Below are 24,860 nucleotides of genomic sequence, written 5' to 3'. Positions count from 1 at the left end.
TTATCAAATTACAAATCCCAGGATTCTATCCTATTGAGCCCTGGCATTTGATTTGGTGTTAAACTGCACTGATTGCCTTAACTGGGGATTGAACTTGATGGAATTCATTTCTGGATAAATGGGCTTCCAGTAGGACAGTGGTTCTCAACCTGGGGGTCAGGACCCCTGAGGGGGTCGCCAGGTGGTGTGAGAGGGGTCTCCAAAGACCATCAGGAAACACAGTATTTTCTGTTGGACATGGGGGTTCTGTGTAACAAGTTTGGCCCAATTCTGTCGTTGGTGGAGTTCAGAATACTCTTTGATTGTAGGTGAACTATAAATCCCAGCAACTACAACTCCCAAATGTCAAGGTCTATTTTCCCAAACTCCACCAGTGTTCACATTTGGGCATATGGAAAATTTGTGCCAAGTTTGGTCCAGATCCATTATTGTTTGAGTCTACAGTGCTCTCTGGATGTAGGTGAACTACAACTCCCAAACTCAAGGTCAATGCCCATCAAACCCTTCCAGTGTTTTCTGTTGGCCATGGGAGTTTTGTGTGCCAAGTTTGGTTCAATTTCATCATTGGGGGAGTTCAGATTGTAGGTGAACTATAAATCCCAACAACTCCAAATCCCAAAATGACAAAATCAATCAATCAATCTCCCCTCCTCCCAATCCCACCACTATTCAAATTTGGGCACAGATCGGGTATTTGTGCCAAATTCTATCCAGTGAAAATACATCCTGCTTATCAGATAATTGTATTACCATTCATAACAGGAGCAAAATTACAGTTATGAAGAAGCAAAATAATGGTATGGTTGGGGGTCACCACAACATGAGGAACTGTAAGGGGTCGCAGCATTGGGAAGCTTGAGAAACACTGCAGTAGGATAAACTAAGACAACTCCCATGGCTCAATGCTATGGACTCCTGGGGATTGTAAGTTTTGCAAAGTTGTTGGCCTTCTCTGAGAAAACTACAACTTCTGGAATTTCATATTGAGCCATGCGAGTTAAAGTGGCATCAAACTGAATCAATTCTACAATGTACATGCACCCAAGGTCTCGCATTATTTCTTTCCCTGTTTGCTAAAATATAAAATTGGATTAGATGGGGTTCTGTATTTCAACTGTGTGTTTTTTGTATTGATGTAGGTCATTACGAAATTAAGGACTCCTTAATTCGCCAGGCACCAACGATGTTGGTGTCCTGCTTCAAGTCCAAAACGACGCGTGAAACCAAACCGGAGACTCTGGGCCCCGGACCTGCAGCCTACCAGTGGCCGGCCGAAACCCCAAGGGCAGTGTACCAAAAGTTCCCTGGATTGTGAGTCTCCAAATTGCTTTTGTAAAAGGAAATCCACTTAAGCAGGAGATGAACCCACCTGCTTAGGAACAACAAAGAAACACACAAACTTGCGATGCTTCACAAAGTTAACCTCTAGGCTACAGTGTTTGCATTGTCCTGTCAGCATGGCCAGGTCTTGTAGTCCAAAAATGTCCTTTTAAAAAATGGTATTTTGGGCACCAGAAACCCTTCGTTACAATAGCTTCGCTTTTACCCAAGGAAAGCCTGGAAATGTATTATCCAGATATGGGGGTTGCACTTGACATATTTTAGGACTACCGTATTTCCCTGAAAAAAAGAACAGATCTTATATCAGTCTTTGCTTCAAAAGACACATTAGGACTTATTTTTAGGGGATGTCTTATTTTTTTCAGGTACAACAATACATGTATTCATTTGTTGATATACAAAAATCTACACAGTTATTCTTTTATTCATGTGTATACATCTCTCGTCGAAAGGTGCCAGCTTGGATGTTTACTAATACTTCATCATAATTTAATGTTATCATTGTATTGTTGAAAACTTTCATGGCTGGAATCACTGGGTTGTTGTAGGTTTTTCGGGCTATATGGCCATGTTCTAGAAGCATTCTCTCCTCACGTTTTGCCTGCATCTATGGCAAGCATCCTCAGAGGTTGTGAGGTCCTCACAACCTCTGAGGATGCTTGCCATAGATGCAGGCAAAACTTGAGGAGAGAATGCTTCTAGAACATGGCCATATAGCCCGAAAAACCTACAACAACCCTATGTGATCATTTATTGTAAGTATTAAGGCCAATAATATTATTTATTTATATTTAATTGTACTAATATGTTTTTATAGAATCATAGAATAATAGAGCTGGAAGAGACCACATGGAGTAACCCAGACCCGGGGGCTGAATGCGGCCCTTTGGGCTCTTTTCTTAGGCCCTTCTCTCTCTTACCATCCTATTCTTCCTTCTCTTTCCTTCCTCCTTCCCTCCCTCATTCTCCTTCCCTTCCACCCTTTCCTCCTTCGTTCCTTTTATTCTTCCCTCCCTTTTGTCTTTCTTTCTTTCTCGCATTCTTCCTCCTTACCTCCCTTCCTTTACTCTTTCTCCTTCCATCCATTTCTTCCACCCTTTTGTCCTTCCTTCCTTCCTTCCATCTTTCCTTCTTTCCTTCTTTCTTTTTTGTCTTTCCTTCTTTCTCCATCGTGCTCTCTGTGAAATCACATATATGGTATCTCCTGTGCCTGCACAGTCAGTTCGGAATCTTCTAGAACTCTTAAGATACATTTTGGCGGAAACCCCGTCCACACTTCCCATGGAGGTATATAGCCAGTGGGAGGGGCTACCGCCTCAGTTCCTTTTGTCCGCCGCTTTAGCAGCAGCTAGGAATCTCATGCTCTTCAGACTAGAATATTCTCTTGACTTTTTTTTCTTCATGGATTTTTCCCTTGTACCAAACTAGTATGTCCTCTACAACCTCCTTTGAAGTGCTGGGCTTGTGGGAAGAAGCTACCAAAAACAGATGGGCATGCTTGGTGCCTACTCTGTCTTGGGGAGGGCCACTCTCCCTGCACACATCAGACAGGCGCCTTCCCTCATGTCCTTTCGAAAAAGCCTTAAGACATGGCTGTTCGAGAGGGCATTTAATTAAGTGCTAAACAATACGGTAATGAGAACTGGAATGGAACAAGGAATATGAGACTGGCTATGATTCCACTAAGAGACGAAGCGGATTTTTAGTGTAGTCTGTAATTGTTGTATAGTTTATATGTTGTTGAAACTGGCTTTTTTGTAATTGTCTTTTATGTGTACTGTACACCGCCATGAGTCGCCCTTATGGGCTGAGAATGGCGGTTAATAAGTGCATCAAATAATAATAAATAATAATAACATATGCCTTTATATCCCCCCAATCTCGCAAATCATGAGTCCCGGCTTTGAGGTCTCCTCATGAGCAAGCCCCCTTATTCCCTGATCAGCCAAAGATTCAGTCAGTGCCAGAGCCACCTCTCTTTGCCATAAAAGCCTCCTTACCTTCGACTGGGAGCCTATCCCTCTTTCCTCCCTCCTCTCCCTCTTTCTCCTTCCATTCTTCCCTTCCTCCCATTCATCCTTCCTTTCTTCTCTCTTTCCTTCCCCCTTCCCTAGCAAGTAGTGCTATCATGCGGCCCCCAAGTTAGAAAGTTTGCCCATGCCTGATCTAGTCCAAGCCCCTGCCATTCAATATGTCTGCTGTGTTTTGCTAATGATCTTAAGTGGGACGTTTTTGCAAGGGTGGGGGGGGGGGGGGTTAGGGCTTATATTAGGAGCATCATAAAAAATCAGATCACCTGGGAAGGAATCCCACTGGAGCATTGCAGCGCACCCAAATACCTGGGAGTCACTCTGGACCGTGCTCTTACCTACAAGAAGCATTGCCTGAACATCCAGCAAAAGGTGGGTGCTGGAAACAATATCATACGAAAGCTGACTGGCACAACCTGGGGATCACAACCAGACACAGTGAAGACATCTGCCCTTGTGCTGTGCTACTCTGCTGCTGAGTGTGCATGCCCAGTGTGGAACACATCTCACCACACTAAAACAGTGGATGTGGCTCTTAATGAGACATGCCGCATTATCATGGGGTGTCTGCACCCTACACCACTGGAGAAATTACACTGCTTAGCCGGTATTGCACCACCTGACATCCGCCGGGAAGTAGCAGCCAATAGTGAAAGGACCAAGAGGCAGAGACATCTCCAGCTCATCCCCTGTTTGGGTATCAGCCAGCACGTCAACGACTTAAATCTAGACATAGTTTTCTAAGATCTACAGAGACACTCGCTGGAACACTTCAGCAAGCGAGAGTCCAAAAGTGGCAGGCTCAAACCCAGAACCTCAATCAATGGCTGATACCAAATGAGAGACTCCCCCCTGAGCACATAGAGGACTGGGCGACTTAGAAGGCGCTGAACAGACTGGCACCACGAGATGCAGAGCCAACCTTCAGAAATGGGGCTACAAAGTGGAATCCTCGACAAGCGAGTGCGGAGAGGAGCAAACCACTGACCACCTGCTGCAATGCAACCTGAGCCCAGCCACATGCACAATGGAGGACCTTCTTGCAGCAACACCAGAAGCACTCCAAGTGGCCAGATACTTGTCAAAGGACATTTAATCAACTACCAAACTCACAAATTTTGTAATATGTCTGTTTGTTTGCTTTGTTCTGTTAGAAATGTAATATAATTGACTGGCTGCCCTGACACGAGAAATAAAATAAATAAAATAAATCATAAAAAATCATGCTAGGGCTTATTTTCTGGTTAGGTCTTATTTTCAGAAAAAAGGGACACAAAATAAGGTTGAAAATACATTGCTGCCTTAACCGATGTCTATAGAGGTAATCTATAGGAACTCTCCACTTTACCCCCTACCTGTCTCATGGCCTAATAAATCGATCAATCAGTCCAGTCAATTTTATGGGGATTAGCCTACGTTAAACAGCAGAGTCAAGTTGGCTCGAGATAAGATCTCCTCCTCTACATTCTTTCTCATTGCTTCAGCTCTGGCTGAAAAACCCTGCACATCGTTTGGGGGTATCTTTACTACATCTCTTGCTCTTTTAATGCAAGCTTTGTAGGCAAAGAGGGCAGGAGGGTGAGCCGGTGCTGGGTTGTGCCCAATAAACCGAGGCACAATGAGGGAAGATGTAAATCAAACCTGACGCACCAAGAACATCCATCTGGACTGGCAGATCATACCAGAACGATCAGCCCTTTCACTGAGAGAAAAAGTGGGAAAGAAAGCCATCCAGATCCCATTTATGTCAAGGTGATGAATGGCCTGAGGCCAGACGGACCATGCAATGCCACCCACTTTCCGCACCAGTTTGTTCCAGATCAGCATCCGTCTCTAATATTTCACTGCGGTTCTTTCTATTTTATTCTCGATGCCGCACCCCAAAGGCCTTTGGAAGGCCAGCGCTGAAACAGAGTGGCACCCAATGGAAATAACATTTTGGAAGATTCCCACAGTGCCTGAAAGCCGCTCTGAGTCCCCCCCAGGGAGATAGGGGGCCTATAAATAAAGTATTATTATATTATTATTTATTATTATCCTTTGGCAAAAGATCCATAACAATAAACCAGGTTCTCCAAGGAACTAGGTTACTAGCAAACATGCTGTGATGTGACCAGGGGCGGCTCGTTCATTACAAGAAGTAAGCAGTCGCAGAACACTTTTTTTTTGCCAGGGGCGCAGAGGCGCCTCTGTAAATGGCCCTCGACCGCCACTTGAGGAGCGCCCCCTCAGCTCACAACAGCCCTAGCAGTCTGGGGGGAGCCTCGGCTCTCTTGCCTCGCTGCCGGGAGATCCTCTTCCCAAAGGGGCCGGGCCTTTGAGCCTCGCCTAGCCCCTCTTGTTCCTGCTCCACCTGGCCATCGGGTGTGCGAGCAGAGCCGGTGCTCAATTGTTCTCCGCGTTCAATCCCTTCCCCATGACCGGCTCCCTTTCCCAATCCCCTGGCACTCCACCCGCCTCCTCTCCTCTCCCCAATCCACGGGTGGGCCAGGGGCCGGAGCCGCCGCGCCTGGCCCACCGGGTCCAGAGGCGTGTCTGAAGACCCCAGCGTGCGCACCAAAAGTCGCCTCTTCTCCTGACTTTCTCTTCAGCCATTGGGACCAAGAGAGAGAGAGAGCGACAGAGAGAGAGAGAGAGAGCCCCTCCGGCTGGAGGTATCTCCCATCTCCGCTCCCTCCTTTGTTTTTGCGCCTACCTTCAGGAAAGGTGGGCATCTCCACCTCTGTCTCTGTCTCTCTCTTGGTCCCAACAGCTGAGGAGAAAGTCAGGAGAAGAGGCCTCCGGACCCAAAGCGGGCCAGGCAAGGGAGCAAGTGCGGCAAGTGTAGTTACTGGGATGTATAGTTCACCTACAATCAAAGAGCATTCTGAACTCCACCAATGATGGAATTGAACCAAATATGGCACACAGAACTCCCACGACAAACAGAAAATATATATCAATAATTGGTTGGGGGGGGGGGGGCAAAATACTGCTTGCTTACCATTGAAAATTACCTAGGGCCGCCTCTGGATGTGACCCTGTTTTTCTGAAAATAAGCCAGGAAATAAGCTCTAGCATGGTTTTATTTTTCATATAAGCTCTACCTCCAAAATAAGCCTAAGTTAAGATCATCAGACAGACACATTGGTGGTAGTACATCCGTTGCAATACACAACGGAGGTATTGAATGATACAATAAAAATATTGATACGTAATTAAATATAAATTGATGTACTGTATATACTTGAGTATAAGCCTAGTTTTTCAGCCTCCTTTTTAGGCTGAAAAAGTCCCCCTCGGCTTATACTCAAGTCAAGGTTATTTGTTATTTTACTCTGTTGTCATTATTATTTTTATTGCATGTACTAGCTGTCCCCTGCCACGCGTTGCTGTGGCCCACTCTGGTGGTCATGGGGGTTCTGTGTGGGAGGTTTGGCCCAATTCTATCATTGGTGGGGTTCAGAATGCTCTTTGACTGTAGGTGAACTATAAATCCCAACAACTACCACTCCCTAATGTCAAGATTCTATTTTCCCCAAACTCCACCAGCATTCACATTTGGGCGTATTGAGTATTCGTGTAGAGCTTGGTCCAGATCCATCATTGTTTGAGTCCACAGTGCTTTCTGGATGTAGTTGAACTACAACTCCAAAACCAAAGGACACTGCCCACCAAACCCTTCCAGTATTTTCTGTTGGTCATGGGAGAACTGTGTGCCAAGTTTGGTTCAATTCCGTCGTTGGTGGGGTTCAGAATGCTCTTTGATTGTAGGTGAACTATAAATCCCAGAAACTACAACTCCCAAATGACAAAATCTATTTTTTTGAGTGAAGGACATACATTGGGTTGTTAGGTGTCTTGTGTCCAAATTTGGTGTCAATTCGTCCAGGGATTTTTGAGTTCTATTAATCCCACAAACGAAAATTACATTTTTATTTATATAGATTATTTTACTCTATTTATTATTATTACATTTATTAATTTACTTTATTATTATTGCATTTATTATGTTACTCTCTTACAGGCATGGGCCAACTTGGGCCCTCCCTCCAGGTGTTTTGGACTCCAACTCCCACACTTCCTAATAATCGGTAGGCTGTTAGGAATTGTGGGAGTTGGGGTCCAAAACACCTGGAGGGCCCAAGTTTGCCCATGCCTGCTCTATTATTACTGTTATTACATTTTCATTATTTTACTCTATTATTATTACATTTATTATTTCACCCTTTTTATTATTATTGGAAGGATGCGTCAGCACATTTGCATTGAAGAAGGTTAGAATAGTGGTTCAATCAGAGTTTACATAAAATTACAATTTTATGTAAATATTCAAAAACATTTCACCTACTGATGCCTCAATTAAAGTAATGTTATTGGTATCTATTTTTATTTTCAAATTTACACATAGCAGCTGCCTTTCCCACCCTCGGCTTATACTCGAGGCAATACGTTTCTCCAATTTTTGTAGTAAAATTAGGTGTCTCGGCTTATATTCGGGTCGGCTTATACTCGAGTATATACGGTAATGTTATGATGACATAATAATATTATTGACGTAATATTATGACGGGGCCCTCTGGTGGTGCAGCAGGTTAAATTGCTGAGCTGCTGAATTTGTTGACGGTTAGAATCTGGGGAGCAGGGTGAGCTCCCACTGTTAGCCCCAGCTTCTGCCAACCTAGCAGTTCAAAAACATGCAAATATGAGTAGATCAATAGGTACCGCTTCTGCGGGAAGGTAACATCACTCCATGCAGTCATGCCATCCACATGACCTTGGAGGTGTCTACGAACAACGCCTGCTCCTTGGCCTAGAAATGGAGATGAGCACCACCCCCCAACTAGACTTAATGTCAAGGGGAAACCTTTACCTTTACTTTAATATTATGATGACATCCCAGAAGAAGACGATGCAATTGTATTTGAATAAATGTAGATTGTGATACATGAAAAAAAAAATAAGACATCCCCTGAAAATAAGCCCTAATACATTTTTGGAAATAAAAATATAAGACCTAGACTTATTTCCAAGGAAATATGGCATATTGGAGTTCGGCCTCACTGTCCACCTAAGTAGAGGATTTTAATGTCAGCTCCCATCTGTACTACCATATAATGCAGTTTCATATTGAATTACATGAGAGGATAGACTCATATAGTGCAGTTCAATGCAGTTAAACAGCATTATATGGCAGTAGAGATGAAACTTCAGTAGGACAATGAATCCTGCAGACTCCTAAAGAAATTTAAATCAAATCCACCATAGTCAACCACACAAATGCAGCGCAACAATTGCAGGTTACTATCCAAGCAATGCTCTATTTAGACTTCGCATCTATTTAAAACCATATTTACATATTTATCCTTCCCGTTTCTATAGCATTCTGCAAACAGACATCTGTTTGCATTAACCATCAGCAGCATTAGCAGTCAAACTATAAGAAATGCAAACTTACAGCTAATTAAAATGGTTAAGATTTCGAACCACCCAAAGGGACTTATCATAATGGCAGCTGTTGAAAGTTTGGAGGACTTTCCTGTCACCAAATTGTCTCCACCTGCAAAGGGAAGAAGAAGCATAAAACTCAGAAGAATCCTCCGATGACAATGGTATTTTCCTTACCTAAGCCTTGGCATTTGAGTTAGTACTAATATAATCCCAGCCTTGTCGTCATGGTAGAAAAGTGTCCTCCCTGTGGTTTACAAGTGATTCTAAAGCCAGAGACTGCAAACATTAAAAAGAGAGAATGATCAAGGATGCATTTTGCATTCTACAGCAACCTGGGGGTTGTAGTTTTACAAGGTCTTTAGCCTTCTCTGCCAAAGAGTGCTGGTACCCTGAGGTAACATTAAGTCTAGTCGTGACATTAAGTCTAGTTGTGTCCAGGGGCAGCCAACCATTATGCAAAGTAAGCATTTGCAGTATAGTTGATTTTGCCCAGGGGCGCTCTTGAGGTGCTCTTGGGGGAAAATAGACCTTCACATATGCGAGTTGTAGTTATTGGAATGTATAGTTCACCTAAAATCAAAGAGCATTCTGAACTCCACCAATGATGGAATTGAACCAAATATGGCACATAGAACTTCCATGACGAACAGAAAATATATGTGGTTGTTTTGTTTTGGTTTTTTTTTTGGGGGGGGGGGGCAAAATACTGTTTGCTTACCATTGAAAATTACCTAGGGCCGCCTCTGGTTGTGTCTGACTATGGCGGTGGTGCTCATCTCCATTTCTAAGCTGAAGAACTGGTGTTGTCCATAGACGCCTCCAAGGTCATGTGGCCAGCATGACTGCATGGATCACTTACCTTCCTGCAAAAGTGGTACCTATTCATCTATTCATGTTTTCGAACTGCTAGTTTGGCAGAAGCTGGGGCTAACAGCAAGAGCTCACCCTGCCCCCTGAATTTGAACTGCCAAACCTTTTGGTCAGCAAGTTCAGCAAGTTCAGCAAGTTCAGCAGCTCAGCGGTTTAACCCACTGTGCCACTGAGGGCTGGCGCCCCACCGAGCTACAAATCCCAGGATTCCATTGCATGGAGCAATGACAGGTCAAGTGGATGCACCCAAGGTCCTCTAATACAATTCATTGTCCACAATCAGATGGGGTTCTCAGTGGACCTAAATTGATCTAACTCTGTACTGTTTCGTAAACCAAGTTTAATCCCAAGTCAAAGTGCATTTTCACAATATCTCTTTTTGTTTCCCCTCAGGCGGAAATATGGCTTGAATTTCTCAGCCCCACCACTTCCTCGTCCTAAAACTCCCCCTTCTCCTGGACCTGGACAGTACGAAATAGTTGACTTCAATGGACCAGCTAAGCATTACATCTCCAGTGCTGTATTTGTCTCTAACACAGGCCGCTGGTCAGGAGAGAATTTCCACCAAGAAGTACCAGGCCCAGGTAAAATTGCATTATTGTTGTTGCTGCTGCTGTTGTTACTATTGTTATGTCATGAATGACTTTTCAATAACTTTGAAGCATAGGTTCTTTTCATTGCAATTTCCAGTGTGAGAGGGTACATCAGATTATAGAAAAACATTTAGACAAAGAATTGGACATACAGACATACAACGTAGTGCAATTGATTTTTGGTCCTTCATGAGTTTGGTTCCATCTGATGAACATAGAGGCTGTATGCCATGGTTTCTTGGTCCATAGATGACCTTTGTGGCTTTGAAAAATCCCTGAGCATCATGGGTATCTGCCCGGTGTTGGATTTCTTCAGCCTTCGTTGTCCACCAAATGCTCTTGAGTTCTCTTGTCCTTCTTTGGACCTCAGCTTTTGTGCAGGCGTAGATCTTTTTCTTAGCAGCACAGTTGATGTCTCTCTGCCATGTTTGGAAGGCTTTCCTTTTCTTGTCAATTAGCTGTTGGATCTCGATGTCTCGATGTTGGACCTTGGCAGCCACCTCTCCACCAAAGTCAACATTGACACCAAAATACAACACCGCCTGAGCTCTGCGAGCACAGCATTTTTCCGAATGAAGCAGAGAGTGTTTGAGGACCGGGACATCCGTAGGGATACCAAGGTGCTTGTTTATAGAGCTAGTGTCCTCCCAACCCTGCTATATGCCTGTGAGACGTGGACTATCTACAGATGTCACATGCAACTCCTGGAACAATTCCATCAGCGCTGCCTCTGGAAAATCCTGCAAGTCTCTTGGGAAGACAGGCGGACAAACGTCAGTGTGCTGGAAGAAGCAAAGACCACCAGCATTGAAGCGATGGTCCTCCGCCATCAACTCCGCTGGACTGGCCACGTAGTCCGGATGCCCGACCACCGTCTCCCAAAGCAGTTGCTCTACTCCGAACTCAAGAACAGAAAATGGAATGTTGGTGGACAGGAAAAGAAATGTAAAGATGGGCTCAAAGCCAACCTTAAAAACTCTGGCATAGACACTGTGAACTGGGAAGCCCTGGCCCTTGACCGCTCCAGCTGGAGGTCAGCTGTGACTAGTAGTGCTGCAGAATTTGAAGAGGCACAAATGGAGGGCGAAAGGGAGAAGCATGCCAAGAGGAAGACGCGTCAAGCCAACCCCGACCTAAACTGCCTTCCACCTGGAAACCGATGCCCTCTCTGCGGAAGAAGATGCAGAGCAAGAATAGGGCTCCACAGCCACATACGGACCCACAAGAATACTGGAAGACAATCCTCCTCAGAAAACAAGGAATCGCCTAAGTAAGTGCGTACAGACATACAGATTCTATGCAACTACATTGGATTTACAATTACATGGCTAACAAACAAACAAACAAAGAGGAATTACATTTTCACTCAACGTTTACACCACATATACACGCATTTATCCTTAGGCATTCAAATATTACCATATTATTTTCTCCCTCCTTGGAGAAGCGCCTGTTAGGCTAGATCCTGCTTTCCTGGAGATTGCCAATGTATAGTTCCGTAACTTCAAATCGTTGAAATGCCAAAACATCTTTCCCTAAGAACAATGCCAAGGATCAGATCTCCATGCACAAACTCTAAGACTACAAAAGCATACTTCTTCCTCTTCCCTTGAGAAAGAAGCCCCAAAGTGACCAGACTGCTCCCTTGCAAATCTGCCACTCTCCGAATACACCATCTCTCTCCTTCCCATGGAGCAGAGCATGGCGGGTGGACCAGACTCCTCAGGTCTGTCACAATTTGAACATTATTAGACCGAGTCTTTTATAGGAATATTCTGCTGATGTGGTCCCAAAGTTGTAAATTAATGAGAGACGTCTTCTATCCTGGCTCCATCTCAGTTTCCTGGCCAAATGTTGACTCTTCTTGATTGGTGTTGACAAACACAAGGCTTGTGTTGCCTTCCTTCTTAACATAAGAAATGCTGCAAACATTTCTGTAACTTGAAATAATCATTGTCACAGTTCTTATCACAGTTTATTTTTCAGTTCTTATTAGCAGGTTTTAATCACAGTCCAGCAAGCAGGTAGTTAGTCATTGCAGGCCTTAATATTATACTGGTGTCTCCAAAATTATTAACTCCGTCCATACATCCTTCCATTCAACTTATTCATTAAATTCACATTTATCAAATCTGCACATTACATTTTTGTGACAATGACAGAAGTCAACAAAACAATATTTTGGTGTCTTGGTTTTTAGGCCTATTCCTGGAGTTATTTGAGGCACTGGGTCAGAAAATTGCATTGAAAAGACCGCATCAGCTCTTGTTTCTTAGATACAATTATCATTGTTTTCTATGAGCCAGCAGGTGGTGACTGAATGGCACATGTTCTGTATGTCAAAAACTAGAGCTGATAAGGGAAAATTGGTTTCATTTTTGCAATCAGCGTGTCAAATATACCCAAAACAGTGCTTACATTTGTTAGCCAGTGCTGTTATTATTCGGGTTCTCTCATACTTCCAAGGTAATTCGTTTTCTTTATGGTTTCGCAAGGCTAGAACCCAAAATGCTCTTATTTGGAGCTGGAACACAATGGGATTTCATAGAATCATAGAGTTGGAAGAGATCTCATGGGCCATCCAGTCCAACCCCCTGCCAAGAAGCAGGAAAATTGCATTCAAAGCACCCCCAACAGATGGCCATCCAGCCTCTGCTTAAAAGCTTCCAAAGTAGGAGCCTCCACCACACTCCAAGGCAGAGAGTTCCACTGCTGAACGGCTCTCACAGGCAGGAAGTTCTTCCTAATGTTCAAATGGAATTTCCTTTCTTGTAGTTTGAAGCCATTGTTCCACGTCCTAGTCTCTAGGACAGCAGAAAACAAGCTTGCTCCCTCCTCCCCATGACTTCTATTGTTCCCCAAGCAAATGGATTCACACTAGGACAAATAAGACAACTGCTACAGCTCTATGCTATGAAATCCTGGGAGTTGTAGTTTCACAATGACTTTGGGCTTCTCTGTCAGCAGGTGCATCTACATCAGGGCTTCACAGCCTTCCTAATGCCGTGACCCCTTAATACAGTCTCTCATGTTGTGGTGACCCCCAACCATAATATTGTTTTCGTTGCTGCTTCATAACAGTCATTTTACTACTGTTATACATCATAATGTAAATATCTGTTATGCAGGATGCATTTTCATTCACTGGACCAAACTGGGCACAAATACTCAATACACCCAAATGTGAATGCTAGTGGGGTTGGGAGAGGATTGATTTTGTAATTTGGGAGTTGCAGTTGCTGGGATTTATAGTTCACTTATAATCAAAGAGCATTCTGAACTCCACCAGCGATGGATTTGAACCAAACTTGGCTCCCATGACCAATGGAAAATACTGGAAGGGTTTGATGGCCATTGACCTTGAGTTTGGCAGTTGTAGTTCACCTATATCCAGAGAGCACTATGGACTCATGCATTGGTGGATCTGGACCAAACTTGGCATGGATACTCAATATGCCCAAATGTAAAGACTGGTGGAGTCTGGAGAAAATAGATCTTGACATTTGGGAGTTGTAGTTGCTGGGATTTATAGTTCATTACAATCAGAGAACATTTTGAACTCCACCAACGATAGAATTGGCTCAAAACATGGAATTCCCATGACCATCAGAAAATACTGTGTTTTCTTATGGTCTTTGGTGACCCCTCTGACACCCCCTCGCGACCCCCTCAGGGGTCCCGACCCCCAGGTTGAGAAACACTGATCTACATACTTGGACTACCCTGCATTAGTGCTATGAAATCCTGGGAGTTAGAATTTGGTGAGGCCTCAACACTCTTTGGCAGAGAAGGCTAAAGACCTTGTGAAACTACAACTCCCAGGATTCCATAGCATTTAGCCAAGTCTGTTCAAGTGGTACCAAACTGCATATCTACAGTGTAGAGGCACACTGGGTCAGTTCTCTCTGTGCGTCATGAAATGTGACACAAACAGGTTATAGTAATCGTATTACAAATCATACTCTGAAAAGCATCACTTGACTCCTTTGCTTTATTGCCCTGTTTGCTTGCTGGTTTCCAAATCAACATCATCTTTTTCCAATTGTTTTTGGGGTGTGCAAGAAAAGGGTGGATGGCCTTTTAAGAGGGGAAGGAAGATGACAGGCCCTGATTCACGAAACCGAGTCATCGCTGACTTGCCCAACTGGGAAGTGGCTTTAATAGCTAGCTTTGCTTATCATCAGCCACAGCTGAGGCTATATTCACATGGGGCTTTTTCAGCACTTTTGTTTGTTAGTTTTAGATTTTGGACCTGCCCTGTCCACAGAAACTGAGGATTGAGGCTTTTAAAAACACAGCGCCAGCAAACTTTGACATAAGAGCTGCTCCTGATTAGAGTAGAGCCATTATTAATGTGTGCGCCTTCAAGTCAACGCCCACACAGGATTCGTTCAGTGGTAGTTTGGAGTTGTAGTTTCACATGGTTTTCCACCTCCTCTGCCAAAGAGTACAGGTGCCTCCCCAAACTACAAGTTCCAGAATTCCATTGCATTGAGCCAAAGTGGAGTCAAATTGCATTGATTCTATAGTGTAGATGCCCATATAGTTCAAGGAGAGTGTAACCCCATCTAGCACAGGCTGTAACCCTATACTCTGTTCTGCCTTGTGACTGACCAGGAAGACCTCTATCTTGTCAGGATTCAACTTCAGTTTGATCGCCCTCATAGAATCATAGAATCATAGAATCAAAGAGTTGGAAGAGACCTCATGGACCATCCAGTCCAACCCCCTGCCAAGAAGCAGGAATATTGCATTCAAATCACCCCTGACAGATGGCCATCCAGCCTCTGTTTAAAAGCTTCCAAAGAAGGAGCCTCCACCACACTCCGGGGCAGAGAGTTCCACTGCTGAATGGCTCTCACAGTCAGGAAGTTCTTCCTCATGTTCAGATGGAATCTCCTCTCTTGTAGTTTGAAGCCATTGTTCCGCGTCCTAGTCTCCACGGAAGCAGAAAACAAGCTTGCTCCCTCCTCCCTGTGGCTTCCTCTCACATATTTATACATGGCTATCATATCTCCTCGCAGCCTTCTCTTCTTCAGGCTAAACATGCCCAGCTCCTTAAGCCACTCCTCATAGGGCTTGTTCTCCAGACCTTTTATCATTTTAGTCGCTCTCCTCTGGACACATTCCAGCTTGTCAATATCAATATCATTCAAACCGTCACAGCAGCCAGACACCAGTTAATGACCTGGACAGCCTCCTTAGCATCTGGTGGAAAGGAGCAATAGAGTTGGATGTCATCTGCATACAGATAGCATCGAACTCCAAAACTTCGGATAATCTCACCCAACAGCTTCATGTAGATGTTAAACAACATGGGAGACAATACTGAGCTCTGTGGGACACCACAGGACAATGGCTGTGGGACTGAGCAGGAGTCCCCAACAACACCTTCTTGGTGCGATCCTCAAGGAAGGACTGGAGCCACTGCAGAACAGTACCCCCAAACTCCATCCTTGCAAGGCGACCCAGAAGGATACCATGGTCTACGGCAGTGGTTCTCAACCTTCCTAATGCTGCGACCCCTTAATAAGGCCCTTCATGTTGTGGTGACCCCCAACCATAACATTATTTTCGTTATTACTTCATAACTGGAATTTTGCTCCTGTTATGAATCGTCATGTAAATATCTGATATGCAGGGTGTATTTTCATGCACTGGACCAAATTTGGCACAAATATCCGATGCACCCAAATTTGAATACTGGTGGGGTTGCAGGGTGTTGATTTTGTCATTTGGGAGTTGTAGTTGCAGGATTTACAATCAAAGAGTATTCTGAACTCCACCAATGATAGAATTGGGCCCAACTTCCCACACAGAACCCCCATGATGAACAGAAAATACTGGAAGTGTTTGGTGGGCATTGACCTTGAGTTTTGGAGTTGTGGTTCACCTACGTCCAGAGAGCACTGTGGATTCAAACAATGATGGAACTGGACCAAACTTGGCATGAATACTCAATATGCCCAAATATGAACAACACTGGTAGAGTTTGGGGAAAATAGACCTTGACATTTCGGAGTTGTAGTTGCTGGGATTTATAGTTCACCAACAATCAAAGAGCATTCTGAACCCACCAATGATAGAATTGGGCCAAACCTCCCACACAGAACCCCCATGACCAACAGAAAATACTGTGTTTTCTGATTGTCTTTGGCGACCTCTCTGACACCCCCTCGGGACCCTTGGAGAACCTAAAAGAAGCACCAAACCCCTCTAACTCTTGGAATCATCTTTCGGGCTTCTCGTCTCTGCAGAATGGCCCGCAACTTATCCACAGGTATCATCAGAATCCATAATTTTGACCCCCCCCAAGCCCTCCCTCAATTTAATACACGAGGTTGACTGATATATGAGTGTATATGGTAATTGATTTTTTCAAAATAAATGCCTTTTTGGATTCTCTTTCACTTGCGGAGCTTAGTGTGACCCCTAGCATGCTCTGGGGCTGGGACAAAAAGTCTTTCCCTGACAATCCCCCAGAGCATTTGAATAGACAGATGTGTGTGTGTTGCCAAATACGACAGGTTTCTTTCCCATCCCAGAAAACTAATTGGAACGCCATGCAAATGGATTGTCAGCTGTTGACAGGGGCAGAGTAATTTCCCATCATTATAGAAACCACAAAATCTGGCATTGGCCTGGCTTGGCCACCCAGTTTCTTCCCCACCCAGTGCTCTTCCTTGGCAACAAAGAGACACTTTGCAATTTTAAGACAGCTCTCTATGGAGAGAGTTTGGAAAAGTTCCTTTTTCTGACAACGCTTCAAAGGACGATTTCCAAGGAGTGAAGGAGGCAAAACCGTGCCCTTCTCCATAGGTTCAGGCAAAAGCAAATTACAGGCAGTCTCCGAGTGACAATGTCTGACCTACAAACGACTCATCGTGAAAAACATGAGTGAGACAACCAGAAATGAAAACAAATCTACCCCTAAGAAGGGAAATTCACTCCTGAAAGAGTGAATCACGAGGACGTCTATTTATGTTCTATGTTTAATATGATTTTAAGGTTTAATTTATAGTTACATGTTATCATTTTAGTTATTATTCTTTGGTTTGTATATATGTTGACATTGAATTTTGCCATTACTTGTTGTACATCACTTTGAGTCGTTCCCCCCCCCCCCCAGGGGTGAGAAAAGCAGTATATAAATGCAGTAAACAAAACAAATTATATATTATTTATTTACTATATTTAAATACTGCCCCTCTCAGCCCAGAGACAATTCGGAGCGGTTCACAAATTGGCAACAATTCGATGCCTCAACAATTATAACAAGTAAAAACAGTCAAGAAATTCTGTTAAAAACAGTAGCATATAATATAAAAAATATATAAAAACCGTACAAAGCTTTAAAACATTATTGTGAGCGTCTCCATGTCAAATCGTTATTCTATTGCATTATCAAGCGGTTCCATAAATCTATATATATAATAAAAGAGAGTGTTTGTATGTATGTGGGTATGTATGTATGCGGTGGGAGGTGTATGTGGCAGCTTTCTGATTGGCTGCCACTTTCACAGGCCACTGTGACCAACACGGGTGACGCACCTGGACCAAACTTGGCACACATAACCCCCATGAACCCCTTTACGTCCTGGTGCAGTTTGGGGGGAGATGGGCCACAGATTATGGGATTTGTAGTACTTTCGAACGGTTTGGTTCCCAGGGACCACTGTGGCCCCCAACAAAGACCGATAAAGACCAAACTTGATACACCGAGCCTCCATTACCCACTTTACATCCTACTGCTGTTTGGAGGAGGGCAGACCATGGATGATGGGACTTGAAGTACCTCCACTCGCTTTCCGAGACTGCTGCGACCCTCATCCAATGACTGATCAAGACCAAACTTGGCACACATAGCCCCATGACCCACTCTACAACCTGGTGCAGTTTGGAGGAGGGTGGACCACAGATGATGGGACTTGAAGTACCTTCACTCACTTCCCGAGACCTCTGCGACCCTCATCCAATGACTGATCAAGACCAAACTTGGCACACATAGCCCCCATGACCCACTCTACAACCTGGTGCAGTTTGGAGGAGGGTGGACCACAGATGATAGGACTTGAAGTACCTTCACTTACTTCCCGAGAGCTCTGCGACCCTCATCCAATGACTGATCAAGACCAAACTTGGCACACAGAGCTCCCATGACCCATTCTACATCCTGGTACTGTTTCGAGGAGGACGGACCATGGATGATGGAACTTGAACTACCTTCACACACTTTCCGAGACTGCTGCAACCCTCATCCAATGGCTGATCAAGACCAAACTTGGCACACAGAGCCCCCATCACCCACTCTACATCCTGGTGCTGTTTGGAAGAGGATGGACCATGGACCATGGGACTCGCAGTACCTTCACTAACTCCCTGAGAGCACTGCGAGCAACATAAATAACTGATAAAGACCAACCTTGGCACACAATGCATTTCTCAAACAACCTGGGCACCGCCGGGTCCCCAAGCTAGTAAATAATAAAATAAAAGATGTCTCCACTTAAGTTTATCTCCAACCCTTGTTTCCACAACAAGCCATTTTTTTTCAAAATCCAATATCACGGGGACAGAAAGTGATGTGAATCCTCTGAACAGAGAGGCACAGATAGCAAAACAAACACCACAGGGGTGTTTATCCTTCCTTATGCTATCCAAAGCCTGTGTGTGTGTGTAGAGTTACACTTAAAAATATACCTCTTCCAACTTACGTATAAATTCAACTTAAAAACAGACCTACAGAACAGATCTTGTTTGTAATTTGGGGACTGCCTGTACTGCCTTAACTGGTGTGTCCATTACCATTCTGACCACACGGTGATCTTCCATGGCCATTCATGTCTTTATTTTTATCTATGAAGTGTTGAAAGATATGGACTTTCAACACTTCACAGATAAAAATAAAGACATGAATGGAGTTGCATCTCCCCACAAAAGACGAGGACATTGGAAAAAGTTGTGCTCTGTCATCATTGCTGTTTGATATTGGCCTTTGTCTGTATCTTTCCTCTTCCTTCCCTGTTCTTTTTCCTCTTACGACTGTAAATCATAAGGTTTTTACTAGGTGTTTTTAATTTTATATTTCATGTTTAAATATCCTCTTATCTCATTGAATTGTCTTATTGAATTTATGCTTAGTTATATGTTGTTGATTTATGATTTAGTTTATGTATGCAAGGCATTGAATTTTGCTATTATTTTTGTAAACCACTTTGAGTCCCCCCAGGGGTGAGAAAAGCAGTAGATAAATACTGTAAAGAAATAAATAAATGAACAGGCAGGGACTGCCAGGTTTTCCTGGCTGTACGGAAGTGGCTCTAGGAGCTTTGTCAGCTAAACAAGAGGCTTTTAAAACAAAAAAAAAATGCTTTCAATTTATAAAGAAACAATCAGCCACATGCCTCACATGTGCTTGCATGCGGCATTGCCAGTTGGCAGGGCTCCCATGCCTTTCTCGGCAGGAATTTTGCCCACAAGTTCCTCCTGACATGAAGGCATTGTTTTGCCAGCTTAATTTCTGTTTGTCTCCCCTCTGGTTCAAGGCACAGGAGCACTGGCAAAGAGAGAGGAAATATTGGGTTGTTGTCGGTTTTTCGGGCTATATGGCCATGTTCTAGAGGCATTCTCTCCTGACGTTTCGCCTGCATCTATGGCAAGCATCCTCAGAGGTAGTGAGGGTGCTTGCCATAGATGCAGGCGAAACGTCAGGAGAGAATGCCCCTAGAACATGGCCATATAGCCCGAAAAAACCTACAGCAACCCAGTGATTCCGGCCATGAAAGCCTTTGACAATACAGAGGAGAAATAGTTGGCAACCCAAGCTGAATTCTTTCCTCCGCACTTCTTGTAAGAAATTAGGAGCCCCCGGTGGTGCAGTGGGCAAAATGGTGTTCTGAGATGGTTTTTAAGCAACTTTTTTTTCAAATATGTTTTATTGGTTTTCTCAGAATACATCAATACATCAATACCTTCAATAATCTTATATTCCATCCTTGATTCATTACATCAACCAAAGTGTATATATACCTTCTATACTTTTTTCTCCCCACCTCTGTGCCCCCGCTTCCGAACCACTTCAATTTGCATTCTCTTTCCAAAATACCATTTCTTCTTGTGGAGGTAATTTCCCGTCTACTTCTTTTAAGCCATTCTCAATAAAGTTTCCCCAAAATTTATCAAAATCATTTTCCTTCCATACCCCTTTCCTGACTCTTAACCTACATGTCAATTTATCATTTATTGCTATTTTCCGTAGTTCTTTATACCATTCTTCAATTGATATGTTTGTTTTACCTTTCCAATTCTTTGCTATCAGTAATCTTGCTGCAGTTAACATGTTATCTATTGCATCTTTCTCTGTTTTTTCAATTCCTTAACATTATATAGTGACACCAGTGCAATACTTGCACTTTTCCCTATCTTCATATCCATTATAGCTTCTGTCTCTCCAAATACCTTCCCCCAAAATTCATTTACATTGCCACCACATATGTATATATGTACCCACCTCCTGGCAACCTCTCCAACAATTTTTTGTGGAATTCCTATTAATATTTGCAATCTTTACTGGTGTTAAGTACCATTTCCAAACCAATTTGTAATAATTTTCTTTGACACGTATTGATAAGTTCTTTAAATATCTTTGATCCCATAATTGTATCCAATCCGCTTCTTTTATTCTAATTCCTAGGTCTTCCTCCCATATCTCTCTTAATGTTACGTCCTTTATTCCCCCCCCCCTTAATATCAATTATTATCTTATACAATTTGCTAGTTATTCCTTTCAGCTTTAAGCAACTTTTAATGTGGATATAAGTTTGTATATATTTATGGTTTTATGTCCCAGCATTTAATGTTTGCCGTACATATGCTGTGCTTCGCCCTGAGTCCTCTGCGGGGTGAGAAGGACAGAATATACATGTTTTAAATAAATAATAATAAAATTATAAATAAAGCGCTGAGCTGCTGGATTTGCAGAACGAAAGGTCGCAGGTTTGAATCCAAGGAGCGGCATGAGCTCCCACTGTTAGCCCCAGCTTCTGCCAACCTAGCAGTTCGAAAACATGCAAATGTGAGTAGATCAATAGGTACCACTCCGGTGGGAAGATAACGGCACTCCATGCAGTCATGCCAGCCGGCTCTTCAACTTAGAAATGGAGATGAGCGCTAACACCCAGAGTCAGACACGACTGGACTTAATGTCAGAGGAAAACCTTAGCATATCACCCTAGTGAAGTATTTTTTTCCCCTCTTTGCAAAAGTCACTCAATTGTGCGGTTTGTGCTGAAAGCCAAAAAAAATGACAGAGAGGAAATGTAGAGGTTGCAGCCATTGCTAAACAAAATATAATATCTTGCTTCCTTGAACCTCTAAGTGAAGACTTACCTTTCTCTTTCTGGTTCCAGGGACGTACGACCTTCCCATTCCACGGAAGCAATCCTTCATCTACAATCTCAGCAATAAATGGTTGCCTGTAGCGTAAAGCACTGGATCCGGCAATATTGGTTTGGCTGAACATTTTTATTGTTATTTTGCATGACGCTGTTAGAAGCAAACACTGAAATCTTCATTTACTCCTTTAAGAAAATGAAAACTGAATGCAGTAATCTGGGAAGAAGAAGAAGAAAGAAAGAAATACCTGCATTTCCTCCAATTGCGTCAATGGATCTCATTCACATTATTTTGCTCATCTATATATCAAATTATAATGTCATGATCAGCGTTAGGCTGGCGATGGATTGCTCATGCCTATATTTATTTATAAAAATGAATGATGTGACCAAGCCTAATTTTTCACCATCCATATGTTTGGAGAATAACATTTGTGGCTGGTAGGTGGTTACAGCAGAACAAATATGAAGGAAAAGCAAGTTAAGACTGTTGAAAGTGGGTTTGGAGATCATTTTGCTAAGAAGCAATTGGGAAGGCAGGCCAAACTAGCCATTTCTTGTGCTCCCTGCTTCCTTAATGCTTCTCTAGAGGTCACAAGCCCTGTGGCATGGCTGTGGGTCTGAGCTGGCTTGCAGGAGTTTTATGGTCCAGAGCTATGTCCCCATCTTCCATGCCAAGAGAGAGAGATCAGTGGCCTCTAGGTGAAGAGTCAAGAATGCACACATCCCTTGTGCAATATGCATCTCCATGTCATGGGATTTATTTGTCGTGTCAGAACAACCAGTCAAATTATATTACATTTCTAACAGAACAAAGCAAACAAGCAGATTACAAAATTTGTGAGTACGAGAGTTGATTAAATGTCCTTTGACCAGTATCTGGCCACTTGGAGTGCTTCTGGTGTTGCTGCAAGAAGGTCCTCCCTTGTGCATGTGGCAGGGCTCAGGGTGCATTGCAGCAGGTGGTCAGTGGTTTGCTCTTCTCCACACTCGCATGTCGAGGATTCCACTTTGTAGCCCCATTTCTGAAGGTTGGCTCTGCATCTCGTGGTGCCAGAGCGCAGTCTGTTCAGTGCCTTCCAGGTCGCCCAGTCCTCTGTGTGCCCAGGAGGGAGTCTCTCGTTTGGTATCAGCCATTGGTTGAGGTTCTGGGTTTGAGCCTGCCACTTTTGGACTCTTGCTTGCTGAGGTGTTCCAGCGAATGTCTCTGTAGATCTTAGAAAACTATTTCTAGATTTAAGTCGTTGACGTGCTGGCTGGTACCCAAACAGGGGATGAGCTGGAGATGTCTCTGCCTTGGTCCTTTCACTATTGGCTGCTACTTCCCGGCGGATGTCAGGTGGTGCAATACCGGCTAGACAGTGTAATTTTTCCAGTGGTGTAGGGCGCAGGCACCCCGTGATAATGCGCCATGTCTCATTAAGAGCCACATCCACTGCTTTAGTGTGGTGAGATGTGTTCCACACTGGGCATGCATACTCAGCAGCAGAGTAGCATAACGCAAGGGCAGATGTCTTCACTGTATCTGGTTGTGATCCCCAGGTTGTGCCAGTCAGCTTTCGTATGATATTGTTTCTAGCGCCCACTTTTTGCTTGATGTTCAGGCAGTGCTTCTTGTAGGTCAGAGCACGGTCCAGAGTGAATGGTCGGTCCAGGGGGGACATGAGAGAAGCCTCCTCGCAGGATTGCAAGATATCCGGCGTCCCCTGGGCAACGTCTTCGCAGACGGCTGATTCTCTCAATCCAGAAGATACCAGAGATGTCATGGGATTAAAAAAAATTAAAATAGATAGAGGTACAGCTGGTTGGCAACTTTAGTGCCACGCAGGCATGTAGCCGGGGGGGGGGGGGGGCTCAGGGGGCTTTCAGCCCCCCCCCCCAAATTCTCATGGTGGTTCGCGAAAAGGCCTTACTGGTGCATTATTTAAACTGTTATGTTTATTCATATCATGATCTGATTACCATACTCAATATATCCCATATGCATGGGGGTATTGGGGTAATGATACAAAAGGTTTGCTAGGCTAGACCCTCTTTCACTCAGACTCAGCCCCCCCCCCCCGAAACTCAGCCCCCCTCGAAACCCCCCCTGAAAAAAATTCAGCCCCCCCCCCCCAACGAAATCCTGGCTACAGGCCTGGTGCCACGACACATACACCTGCAATCACTCCAGGACAGGAGATACTTTTTTCTTAAAATAGGAACATATTGGGTTGCTGTGAGTTTTCCGGTCTGTATTGTTGTTGTGTGCCATATTGTTGTTGTGTGCCAGTCTATACCTCTTTGCAGAGATACAGGATGGGTGAGATCTAGCTTGGAAACAGTTCATATTAAAGGGATCTAGAAGCCTTAGCAGACCACAAACTGAACATGAATCAAGAGTGTGATGCAGCAGAGAAAAAAGCCAATGCAATCCCACCTGCATCAATAAGCATAGTGTCTACACCAGTAGTTCTCAACCTTTCTAATGCCATGACCCCTAAATATGGTTCCTCGTGTTGTGGTGGTGACCCCCAACCATAAAATTATTTTTGTTGCTCCTTCATAACTGTAATTTTGCTACTGTTACGAATCGTAATGTAAATATCTGATATGCAGGATGTGTTTTCATTGTTACAAATTCAACATAATTAAAGCATCATGATTAATCAGAAAAAAATATGTTTGGGGGAATACGGAAAACAGATGATGGGATTTGCAGTTTTGTTGTTCATTCGTTCAGTCGTCTCCGACTCCACGCCAGAGCTCCCTGTCGGCCGTCACCACCCCCAGCTCCTTCAGAGTCAGTCCAGTCACTTCAAGGATGCCATCCATCCATCTTGCCCTTGGTCGGCCCCTCTTCCTTTTGCCTTCCACTTTCCCCAGCATCATTGTCTTCTCTAGGCTTTGCTGTCTCCTCATGATGTGGCCAAAGTACTTCAACTTTGTCTCTAGTATCCTTCCCTCCAGTGAGCAGTCGGGCTTTATTTCCTGGAGGATGGACTGGTTGGATCTTCTCGCAGTCCAAGGCACTCTCAGAACTTTCCTCCAACACCACAGCTCAAAAGCATCGATCTTCCTTCGCTCAGCCTTCCCTAAGGTCCAGCTCTCACATCCGTAGGTTACTACAGGGAATACTATGGCTTTGAGTAGGCGGATCTTTGTTGCCAGTCTGATGTCTCTACTCTTTACTATTTTATCGAGATTGGACATTGCTCTCCTCC

At 43.9% G+C, this 24,860-nt stretch overlaps 1 protein-coding gene across 1 annotated transcript in view; it reads left to right on the top strand.

Moving 5' to 3' along the window:
• The window catches only part of STPG1 (sperm tail PG-rich repeat containing 1), a 59,251-nt gene extending 36,570 nt beyond the window's left edge, over positions 1-22,681 (top strand). The window contains exons 7-9 of the mRNA XM_067460581.1: positions 1,140-1,311; positions 10,065-10,255; positions 21,673-22,681. Coding sequence (XP_067316682.1) covers positions 1,140-1,311; positions 10,065-10,255; positions 21,673-21,749 — 440 coding nt within the window. The 3' untranslated portion in view covers positions 21,750-22,681. The remainder of the gene's footprint in view (positions 1-1,139; positions 1,312-10,064; positions 10,256-21,672) is intronic.
• Positions 22,682-24,860: the final 2,179 nt, after the last annotated feature.

The sequence above is a fragment of the Anolis sagrei genome, chromosome X (genome assembly GCF_037176765.1).
Source record: "Anolis sagrei isolate rAnoSag1 chromosome X, rAnoSag1.mat, whole genome shotgun sequence".
In the NCBI taxonomy this organism is placed as follows: domain Eukaryota; kingdom Metazoa; phylum Chordata; class Lepidosauria; order Squamata; family Dactyloidae; genus Anolis; species Anolis sagrei.
This window is presented reverse-complemented; position numbering and strand designations above follow the sequence as displayed.